This window comes from Monodelphis domestica, chromosome 4 (assembly GCF_027887165.1).
Source record: "Monodelphis domestica isolate mMonDom1 chromosome 4, mMonDom1.pri, whole genome shotgun sequence".
Classification (NCBI taxonomy): Eukaryota; Metazoa; Chordata; class Mammalia; order Didelphimorphia; family Didelphidae; genus Monodelphis; species Monodelphis domestica.
Window position 1 is genome coordinate 34,436,653 of NC_077230.1, and position 12,432 is coordinate 34,449,084.

Consider the following 12,432-nt stretch of genomic DNA (forward strand, 5'->3'; position numbering starts at 1 on the left):
TCTCATTCCTATCTACATGCCTATCTCTTTCCCTCTTCCCATTCCCATCCATGTCCCCATCTCAGTTCCCAAACCTATCCCTGTCTCTAATCTCATGTAAATCTCTCGTCCTATCCTGATTAGTTTTACTCAATAGCTACTAATCATGGAATTTGTGCATATGTTTTTGAATGTAATAGATCTTAAGGGGTCATTTGAGAATAAAGAGGTCAGATAAGTGGCTAGCAGGAATAAATGAGATGGTTGTGACTGTTGGAGAGGAAAAGGATTGAATAAGGTGTAATTAATAGATTTATTTTGGTTAATTTGGTAAATTTCAGGCTAACATTTTTCAAGACAATTATAAAGACATGAACACATACAAAGTGAATATGGAACAGAAACCTGATGAATCAGATAAAGAAGGCACATTTTTACCATTGGCCCCAGAAGAAGAATTTTTACTAGGACAATTTAAAATAAAGCCTAAAGAGATAAAAAATGAAGATTTATCACCAGAGCAATTATTAGCCCAAGGGGATTTCAATTCAGGTAAGACATATATCCTTGCTCAAAACATTTGACCCTAAAGTTTTCTGATAGAAAAGAGAAATTTGGAACAAATGTTTCCATCACTCACTGAATATCTGGTCTCTATTTCTTTTCCCTTCATATCTCTAATAATGAGAATGTTAGCTGCTTTATAAGGCTTTCTCAACTATTGGTGATCCCTCTCTTGGTGATTGAACTATAAGGGACATTGGAAATATTCTACTATAACATTTTAATTGCTATAGAAATCTATCCTATATGTAAGTCAGAATGTCATTTAGATTCTGCCTCAAAATATGCAGTGATAAGAAACTCATTTTCTCAACATCCAGGCCACACTATTGCTAAATTACTTAAGCTTTTAGAAAATATTTCAGTACAATGTTTTTCCTAAGGCTTTTTTTTATAATTTAGTCCTTTTCCCTTCTTTTGAAATAATACAGAAAAAGATCTTGTTCCTCTTTCCCTATAACTATCCATTTGACCTATAAAATCAACTTATTTTCCACCTAAGTCATGATCATGTTTAGCCTGAAAACAATCTTTATATGATTTCTTATTACATCCTTGGGACATGGTTTTGTTTAGAGTCTATTATCCATCCTACTTTAATGACATCCATTTTAGTTTATCAACATTCTGTTGGTCTCATTGCAACAAAATCTTTTTTTAATTCAATTACTTATAGGAATATTTTTGGCCATTTCTTTTGACATTTTAAAATTCAGATACCCCCATCTCCCTTTCCCTACCTGAGGGGGTGAAGAATCTGATATAGGTTATACTCATACTATGATGTAATACATATTTCCATATTGTTCCCATCATGATAAAGACACATAACACACATATTCACTAGAAATCTCATAAAGATTTATAATATAACTTATAATTTATAATATAACTATTATAGTAGAAGATGTCAAGTTTTGATCTACACTCAGATTTTTTTTTGTAGCTTCCTTAACCATTGATAGTATGTTCTTCATGTGTTACCTTGGAAGCTTTATGATAATGGTTTAGTCCTTCACAGTTGATCATTGTATAATATTTCTGTTATAGTCTCTAGTTATGGTAGTTCTGCTCACTTTTTCTGAATTCATCCTGTTCATTGTTCCTTATGGCATAATAGTAATCCATTACAACCATATTCCACAGCTTGATCATTCAACCACTAAATAATGGACAACCCCGCAGTTTCCAATTCTTTACCACTATAAAAAGAGCTGATAATATTTTGGCACAGTTAATTCCTTTTATTCTATCTTTGATCCATTTGGGATCCTGAACCTTTAGTGAGATTGTTGTATAGACCTTTGGGTATTGTTTCATATAAGTCTCTAGAATGGTTGTATCGATTCACACTAACACCAATGAAGTTTATTAGTGTTCCAATTTTCCCACTTCCCCTTCAACATTTATCATTTTCCATTTTGGTCGTGTTAGCTAATCTGAAGTGGGTGAGATCATTTTTCAGAGTTGGCTTAATTTTCATTTCTTTCATCAATAGTGATTTGATATTTTTTAAAATATGACTATGTATAGTTTTAATCTCTTCTGAGAAATGCCTATTCAAATCCTTTGACCATTTCTCAATTGAGGAATGTTGTGCATTATAAATTTGACTCAGTTCTCTTTATATTTAAGAAATGAGACTTTTGTCAAATACTTACTATAAATTTTTCCTCAGAATTTTTTTCATTTCTAATCTTAAGTACATTTGTTTTATTTGTGCAAAACCTTTTTAATTTAATGAAATCAAAATTCCCTTTTAATCAAGTATGCCGATGGTTTATTTATTTTATTTTTTCATAAAACAAACTATTTGTCTTATTTTATTAGTTCTATGGTTTTCTTACTTTCAATCCATTCATCCCTTGCTTGATTTTCATGATTTCCAATTTGCTGTTTAATTGAGGATTTTTAAATTTGTCCTTTTCTAGGATTTTTAGTTGTATCACCAATTCGCTTATGACCTGCTTTTTCTCTTCTTTACCTGATATAAGCAATAAGAGATGTGAATTTTCCTCTAAGTACTGCTCTGGCTACATCCTATAAATTTTGATATGTTGTCTCCTTATAATCATTGTCTTTAATGAAATTATTGATTGTTTCTATGATTCATTCTTTGACCCATTTATTCTTTAGGCAAAAATTTGTTTATATCTATCATCTATGTATATGCCATATACATATAAATTTATTTATTGGCAAATAGAGAAGGCTTCCTATTTTAGCTATAAATATCACTTGTATAAATGGTTCATTAGAAAACACCTTTTTCCTGGGTACCATCAATTACTTGCATTCCTTTTGCATTGTGAAACTGTGAACATTTGGAGTATCACTGTCATTGCTAACAGAAGGAAATCTGGTTCAGCCTTATGAATCTGAGATCTGGAAGAATGAATACTGGTGAATTGAGCAACAGTTGGAAAATGAATGCTGTACTTCAGGGGCTGACTTTTTTTTGGCTGCCAAGTACCATTAATATGATTGTTGTTCAGAGAATATTAGAACCTCTGGTGTGAGGGCTTGCTGAACACTTTTCAGGGCTGCTCATCTGCCTTTGGTGTCTACTTGTCACCCAGCTCTCACCTGTGGTTCCAAGAAGGTGTAGCATGTGGAGCAGCCTGTTAAAACTGAACAGATTGGTTAAGTTAGGTTGATATCTACTCCAGGCTTGTGAAGACCTCCTCCTGGAATAGGTGGATGAGAAAATTTGCTTCAGTAGCCGTGAATGTAGCTGAAGTAAGCACTGTGGAGTGTGTAGAGTTTGGTTGGACATCTAAGACACTAAAGTCATTTAGGTTCAGTGTCAATCATCTAGGTTCAGTGTCAGTCATGCAGACTTTAGTCTTGCCACAGGATTTAGATGACTCTGGAAGAAAGAGTGAGGCTGACAATTTTGTGCAACTCACTTAAATCCAATTCATACACAAGTTAAAATATTACTCTGTGATGTCACTGGTACTTTTCAAACATAAGGATCACCACCACCACTGCCAACTGATTAATCAACATTTTTGACTGTCTCATCCTTTTAAGTCTTCTTAAATCCAGCTTTTTTTGTTTTTAACTGCCCTTGCAGCGGGACTAGTATTTACTTGTTAGATATCCTAGATCATCAGTCTTAGAAGGAACCTCAAAGACCACCCACTTTAATCCCTTCATTTTGTAGGTGAGAAAAATGAGGCTCAGAGAAGATATTCAGATAGTTACCTTCCCAGCTGTAACTTCATGGCTTCTGGCTCTAAAATGAAGAACATAGGTAAGTTCTTCACTTTATAAGTTGTCTAAGCCTTGGTCAGCAATAGGTACCAATTAAAGATTGCTATTTTCCCTTGCTAATCCTAGTAAAATATTTGTGTACTGTTGTACTCATTGAATTATTTATTTTTCTTAGAGACCCCAATAAAAAAAGAAAAAGAAGAAGATGAAATAGTAGTGGAGGAAGAGATTATTAGCACTGGAAAACCTACAGAGGGGAAGGCTAAAAAGAGATTTTCCTGGTTCCGGTAAGAGATGTACCTTTTATATATGGATAACAATATTCTTAATAAACAAAACATTTTATTTCTCCTGGAATTTACCTCTTTGGCTACTGTTTGCTATGTTTTTTGCCCCTTTCTACAAAAGAACTTCATTATTTATATGACTTTTCTCAGTTGTTCACATCTTCCTCAAAAGGGTGCTGGCATAGAGTAAAGGTGTCAAATTCACAGTTTATGGATGTGACCCAGAGAGATCCATTTCTTTTTGAGTCTGATAATAACAACTTAGTGGGAAAAGTATAGGACATGGAATCTGAGTTATCTGCATTCAGACTGGAGTTTTATCACCTAGTCATGTGTTCAAATTCAAGTATTTTCTGATCAATAGGTTACAGAATTCCCATCTATAAAATATTACAAGTTGACTTCTAGCGTTACTTCAGATCTAAATCAGTGACCCCATCACTCCTTACAAGACAAATCATGTATTAGTTGTGTTTAATGTGGAGGAAGAAGAAGTAGAGAAATGATATTGTGCCATATGCACACATATTTAACTTAACTGGCTTCCATATCTAGTTTTATATTTTTACCGATAGCGCCAAATTTGATCTTGCCCCTTCTCTAATACATGTGCTGACATAGCACGTATCCTACAAAAAGTGTAACTCCAAACTCTTTTAACATGTAGCTTTGTCTTTTTTTCAGAATTGAAATTCATGAAATTTTTATAGTGTGCATCTATTTAAGATCTTTTTTGTGTCATAGTAGAATGTATTTTGTGTTTTAATAATTATTTCCCTTTCAAATGTTGTATGATTCTAGCAATATCAAAGAACGCAAGCTGTGGAACTTCTTTCATTTTAAAAAACATGACAAACAAGTAAAGAATGTGCACAAGTGGGAAGAAATTGATCAAGAGGTAAATTTTCATTATGTTAAATTTATCAAAGATTTAAGTTTGTTTCCCCATTTAAATTACTAGAGAGTGAGCTTTCTCTTGAATTAGAAAACTATAATTTACCTTGGATTGAGGAGTTAACATTCTGTCATAATTATTAATCAGTATGCATAGGAATAAAATTACCTGAGTAAGGAGCAAAAGTACCATAGCGGCAACTGTTTGGCCTTGAAGTCTCTTTTTTGTTCCCAGAGATCATTCAAGAACCTCTCTCAAGAAAAGGGAATGATTAAGAAGTCTTAAAACATTTCAATTGTCTGTATTTGGATGTTTTAAGGACAAGGGATAATTGATTCAACTTTTGGCCTCAGAATATTGTTGGCTGAAAATTTTCTAAAATTATGGCACAGAGTATTGAAATACACTTAACCTAGAGAAAAGTGCAAGTTGAATTGTTATGGGCTGTTGCAGGTAGGAAGTGATAACATATTAGGATAATTTTCCCTCCATGAGACAGAAGGGGTCTCTGAAGGGGCTGTACAATATTTAAAAAATAACAGGTAGGTAAAATGGTAAAAGTTTACCAAGAAATACCTCTGTCGGTTGTTGGCAAAATAAGAGGAGAGATTGCATGTGTATGTCCTGATTTACTGTGCCTGTATTACTGAGCAAAAAAAAGAACATGAGAGCCACAGATGGGCCAATATGACAATGAAGGAAAATAATAAATGTTGAAGGGGATATTGCAGAATTGGGACACTAATGCATTGCTAGTGAAGTTGTGAATTAATACAAGCATTCTGGAGGGAAATTTGGAATTATGAGAAAAGGGCTCTAGAAGAACACATTTGATCCTTTGATCCAGCAACACCACTGCTGGGTTTGTACTCCAAAGAGATAATAAGGAAAAATGCGTATACAAAATATTCATAGCTGAGCTCTTTGTGGTGGCAAAAATTGGAAAATGAGGGCATGTTCCTCAATTAGGGAATGACTAAACATATTGTGGTATATGTTGGTGATGGAATACTATTGTGTTATAAGGAATGATGACCTACTTGATTTCTATAGGAACTGGAAAGACCTCCATGAACTGAAGCAGAGTGAAATGAGCAGAACCAATCGAATGATATACACTGAAAGTGAAACATTGTAGAACTATCCAACATAATGAACTTTACTACTAGCAGCATACAATAGTCCAGGACATTCCTGAAGGACTTATGAGAAAGAATGCTATCTATATTGAGAGAGAGAACTATGGGAATAGAAATGAAAAAGAAAAACTTAAGACTTAACACTTAGAACTTGTTTATATGAATATATGATTTGGGGTTTGAGCTCTATGGCAAAAATGAATAATATAAAATTAGGTATCAAGGGATAAAATTTGTACAATCCAGTAGAATTGCTTATTGCTTCTGGGAGGGGAAAAGGGAAAGAAAATTAATCATATAAACTTGAAAAAATATTAAAAATAAAAAAGAATATGAGGTATGAGGTCAATTGGGAAAATATCTATTGATCTTCACACACATATTTTTACACATACATAAATAAATAGATACACATGTACATATGAGTAAGTCCAACTAAAGATTTCATCACCCACCAGGCATTAGGAGGTATTTCTGACCTGCCCAATTTTGTTTGTGCTCTAGCTAGCAAGAATAAAATTCTGAATTGCCTCACATTAGGAATTCTTTTGAATCCTCCAAGGATGGCCCCATCTCTTAATAGATACTGAAAAAGGACCCGCACAACACTGTCTAATGGAGATGGGCATATTTTTTTCAATTTTCTTTTACTTATAAAATAATAAATGGCAATAAAATACAAGCTTTCCTCCAAACCTAAAGGTGACAACATCGAATATATTTAGCATTTGTAATCATGATGGTCAACTTGCCAAAATCTTGTTAAAAAAAAAAGTAAGATTTGTTTCCATTTACTTTCTAGAAATATTACCCATCAGTAGAAATAGACAAAAAACTAGGATGCACTTGAATAGTTCCTGACCAGTTTCTCAACTGATATGGTAACCTCAATTGGAAAGTTATGGATATCAGACACTGGAAGATGGAATTGGGGACTTGAGGGTTCTTTGCCTTTATAAGAACCATCACTAGATTCTAAAGTTAGCTAACACCTAGCTAATCTAACTTCTAGTCTTAGAACCTGATGATAACTCCTCCTCTGTCTCCCATGACCCAGAAACCCCAGCAGCTCCCACCAGGCCAAATTGCCTCAACTTCCTTCCTGGGTGGATATTGGGTAAAGTGGCCTGTGTTCCTGGCCAAAGAAGAGACAAAACTACCTGGGTAAAGGTAGATTTTAGTTCAATTTATTTTGGCCATGGAGCATAACTGAATACACTTTGGATATAGATAATTTTCCTCTCATCTTGTCTTAACTTGGAATAGGTGGAAACATTTTAGTATTAATACATTCCCTTACAAAGTCATCACTCCTTAAGTGAAAATATATCAAGTATTTTGCCTGTTTTAGAATACTGCTATTTTTAAAAAGGCTCTAAAGTATTTTCATTGCAAAAAATAAAGTTTTTTTCCTGGTTTACAAAACTCACTTCAGATCTCTTGTTGTTCTGTGAATTTTTGACATACAGATGAAAGAAAAGGGTGGTGGGGATAAGAAATACAGCAGCCTTGAAAAGCAAAATTTATTTAAAAAATGAACTGTGAAATGAGGGATGATTTTGGAACAAATGGTCTCTAAAGCTCCTTTGAGGTTTTGCTGTCTATGGTTATATTAACATATAGCCATGGAAGCTTTTTAAATATTGTGTCTCTTGACCTCTAGGTATTGAAAGATTACTGTCCTTATTCTACTGAAGCCCCTAAAACATTGCCAACAGAGTGGACAAATATTGAAGTTGGTAATTGGTTATGGAGCATTGGAATGGAGGAGTATGTTGTAAAATTTTATTGTAAAGGAATAAGTGGTGAAAAACTCCTTACACTGGACAATCGCTCGCTAAAAGTAAGTTCAAGAATTGACTTTTTTTTTTTACAATCCATTAGTCAACATATATATATATATATATGTATATATATATATATATATAATCACTAATTTTATGGAGAGAGTATTTAAAACATAATACAAAAATGGGAAATCCTATGTATGATCTATTTGCCAATCTTATGGTTTTAAGGAAATCATGTTAACCTCCTTTTGAATGTAGTATCAAGGGGATTTCTTTTTGATAGTGATTTGTTAAATTCCCCATGTATTAATTCCAAGGAAGAAGAGGAGTAGGATCTAGGCAAGGAGTGGGTAGTGAGTGACTTGCCAAGGTTCACACTGCTAACAAGAGTATCAAGAGTATGTGAGGGGGGCACTGGGTAGCTCAGTGGATTGAAAGCCAGGCCTGTAGATGGGAGATCCTGGGTTCAAATTTGACATCAGACATTTCCCAGCTGTGTGTGACAAGTAAATCACCTTAAAAGACTTATATATATTAATTTAAGGTAGCCAAGGAATTCAGCTATGTAATTCCTAAATGAAAACTCAAGTCAGCAGTCAAACTTTTATGGAGTTTAATTACAAACAGGAGGAAGAAAGATAATAGAGATAGAGAGATAGAGAAGGAAAGAGAACGGGGAGAGAAGGGAATAGGGCTTAAATACCTCTTCTGTTTAGGCTGGGCCAAAAGGCCCAAGCCCTTAGATAGCTAGAGGCAAAGAAAAGAGATCAGTCCCTATCACTCACGTGACCAAAATGGAGAAAGAGTCTCAGGGGCCTCCACCTCCAGCTTCCTTCCGAGCAAGTTTCTCAGAGCACCACCTCTCAGAGCAAAACCTCTCCAACCAACCCCCCCTAGTCCTCAGACCCCGCTATCTTTAAGGAAACCATCCAAGTTCCCTCCCCTCAGTTCTAACATCTACCAATCACTGTCCATGTCTTCCGTGTGCCAATGGTGGCTCTAGCTTAACCCAGGACCGCCCAGAGGTCTGTGGCTTTACACATGTCTGTTGAAGGTCATATTCTCAAATAATTAAATTTTGATCCTTTGCTGCAGCTCTTCCTAAATCCTGTTACCCTGAGTAGGGTGGAGATTGGAATAATTAAATTTTGATCTATGCTGCAGCCCTTCCTAGATCCTGTTAGGACTGAGTAGGGTGGAGATTGTAATTTCCAAGACCTGGTTCTGTAATTCCAAGTATCTCTATTGTATCAATTCTAAAATCAATCATGGCTCAAAGAACTTCCTGTTCTATACTTAAGCATTGGTCAAAGCCCTTTCCATTGTTCAGCAAAAGGTTTCTGTCCTAAAGTAATCTTAAGAAGGGAGGAGGAGGAACCTCCCATGCCAATGGGATTCACATTCCAATAGACTATCAGTAAGAAATTTTCCAAGTATGAAATTTCCCAATGGTGAAATTTCCAACATTTATAGGTCTAAGAAATGTTAAGGTTTACATGTGTGACCATGTGTAAGTCACTTAATGCCCATTGCCTAGCCTTTACTGCTCTTCTGCCTTATAACCAATACATAGTATTGATTCTAAAGTGGAAGATGAGGGTTTTTTAAAAAAAGAGTGGTTGGGATTCAGGGTAAACATGGTGGTAGTCTAGACGCACGACTTCCTCTTCTCAGTACCCACTCATAATAGACTACTTCAAAAGACCAAAAAAACCAAATTCATAAGAATGAAGAGACTCTACAGTAGGGCCCAGCATTAAATGTATGTGGAATTTGGGTATTTCCACACTATAAGGGGGTGAAAAAGCTCCCTACAAAATGTGAGCTGATCTAAGCTGCCCCACTCCACCTATGCAACCAGTCAGAGCCAGCTTGCTCTTGAATCAGCGAATGAGTAAGAAGCACCTCTAGGTCCTTGGAAACGGACTAAGACCACAAAAGGCCTACCCCTGAGAGCAGCTACATGTGAAACCCCAGCAGCCTGAAAAGCACAGACCATGGGTGCTCCTGGGAAGATATCACAGAGAAGGGCAGCAAACAGCAGAAGCTGCGGAGATTCGGGAGCTTGCCTCGGGCAAAATCCTTGCTCCTTAGCTCCATACACAGAGTTCCTTCCCATCTCACTCAGATTTCTGACTAAAATGGGAAGGAAAAATCTCTACAGTGATGGTAAATTGTGACCAAGAGCAACAACCTCCCTCCAAGGAAAACAAAAAGAAGTTATTGACCCTGGAAAATTTTTACAGAGGAAAAACTCAAGCTACAAAGGAAATACAAGTGGCAGCTTCCACACTAAAGGACCACAAAACCTAGAACATGATAGGCAAGAGAATTGGGTCTTCAACCAAGGATCACCTATCCATCAAAATTGACTATATACTTGCAGGGGAAAGTATGGGCATTCAACAAAATAGAAGATTTCCCAGTATTTGTAAAGAAAAAAACAGAACTATAAGTGGAAAGTTTGATATCCAAACACAAGATCAAGAGAAACATGAAATGGTAAATAAGAGAGGGAAAAGTGAAAAAAAAATTTTATTCAAACTTTCTTTTTTAAGGGCTAAAATTAGATCAAATTCTATGTATTAATATATGGGGGAAATGTTATTTGTAACTCTCAAAAATTATATTCAATATCATGGTAATTAGAAGAATCATTCACAGGAAGAGACTGGGGCATTAAGGGGCTATGAGATGATATGCAAAAAGGGGGGGGAATCAAAAATGGCACCAAGAGATACTTCAAGAAATAAAATAAATAGTATAATCTTTATCACACAAAGATACAAATGGGCAGGGGAGAGGAAGAATACTCTTATTAGAAGGAGAGAAAGAGAATGCTAATAGGTAATACATAAACCTTACTCTCAGTGAAATCAATTCTGAGAGGGAAGAGAATCTAGGCCACCGGGGTCTTGAATTCTATCTTATCTGACAGGGAAAGTGAGAAGGGAAAACTAAGGTGGGTAGGTTGGGGAAAAGTACAAAAAGGGAGGTAAAGAGAGGGGGGAGGGAACATAACAGATCCTAAAAAAAAGAAGGGAACAAAAAGGGAGGGGCCAGAAAGGGAGGCATATTAAGGGAGGGGATTAGGGGAATTGATTAAAAGTAAACCACCAGTTTAAAAGGATGTAGCAAAAGAAGAAAGGACAGAACTAGGAGAGGATATCAAAATGCTGGAGAATACAAAAGTGACAATCCTAACATTGAATGTGAATGGGATGAAATCACCCATAAAATGAAAGCAAATAGGAGAGTGGATTAGGATCCAAAATCCTACCATATGTTGTCTACAAGAAACACACCTGAGGCGAGTAGATACTCACAAGGTTAGAATCAAAGATTGGAGCAAAACCTGTTGGGCCTCAAGTGATAGAAAGAAGGCAGGAGTTGCAATCATGATATCTGACAAAGCCAAAGTAAAAATAGATCCGATTAAAAGGGATAAGGAAGGTAAATACATCCTGATAATAGGGAGTATAGACAATGAGGAAATATCACTAATCAACAAGTATGCACCAAATGGTATAGCATCCAAATTTCCAAAGGAGAAACTAGTGGAATTGAAGGAGGTAATAGATAGTAAAACTGTACTAGTGGGAGACTTGAATCTACCACTATCAAATTTAGATAAACCAAATAAAAAATAAATAAGAAAGAGATAAAAGATGTGGATGAAATCTTAGAAAAATTAGGGTTAATATGTCTATGGAGAAAAATAAATAGGTACAGAAAGGAATACATCTTCTTTTCAGAAGCACATGGTACATTCACAAAGATTGACCATATACTAGATTATAAAAACATGGCAAACAAAAGCAGAAAAGCAGAAATAATAAATGCAACCTTTTCAGACCATAATGAAATGAAAATAATGATCAGGGACTTCCAGTCAAGATGGCTGCTTAGAGAAAGCTAAAGTTCAGATCTCCAGAAAACCCTTCCCGACCGATCTCAAACTATAAGCTCCTAAGGCGCCGAAATTCAAAACGATCAACAGCATAGACCCTGGGACTCCTCCTCCTGGACCTGGACCTGGATCAAAAGGTACAGCCCCCCTCAAAAGCCAGAACCTGAGATCACTTGGACCTAAGTGGTAGGAGCGCAGAGTCCAAGACTCCGGGAAGCCGCAGCCCCGCCCCTCTCAGAGAGCAGGGTCGTCTGAACAACAACCCTCAGGGCCTTCTATCCAAGTCCCAGTGAAAGTCACTGCCCTCGGAGCTCCCCCCGCAGAGAGCAGGCTTGTCTGAAACAACAGCAACCCTCAGGGTGGGCAAGACAGCCTCACGGGCTGGATCCTCCTATCCAAGTCTCAGTGAAAGTTACTGCCCTCGGAGCTCCGGGGAAGCTGCAGACCATCCCTCCACAGGCCGACGAAACAGCCTCACGGCCAGCTATTCTGAAGGCAACTTCCGGAAAGCAACCCAACCCTGAGAGCCGGGGGAGAGTGTGGCCTCCTGGTCCGACCTTTCCATTCCAGTTCCAGTGAGGCATATTCATTTTAACCCAGGGAAAGCTCATAGAACCAACATCTGCCCAGGACTAAAGCCTCTGAACAC

The 12,432-nt window shown here is 36.4% G+C and overlaps 1 protein-coding gene across 1 annotated transcript in view; it reads left to right on the top strand.

Moving 5' to 3' along the window:
- LOC103101842 (uncharacterized) overlaps window positions 1-12,432 on the top strand; it is a 37,063-nt gene that overhangs the window by 17,456 nt on the left and 7,175 nt on the right. Inside the window, exons 6-10 of the mRNA XM_056793272.1 lie at window positions 321-531; window positions 3,713-3,802; window positions 3,938-4,049; window positions 4,851-4,947; window positions 7,747-7,926. Coding sequence (XP_056649250.1) covers window positions 321-531; window positions 3,713-3,802; window positions 3,938-4,049; window positions 4,851-4,947; window positions 7,747-7,926 — 690 coding nt within the window. The remainder of the gene's footprint in view (window positions 1-320; window positions 532-3,712; window positions 3,803-3,937; window positions 4,050-4,850; window positions 4,948-7,746; window positions 7,927-12,432) is intronic.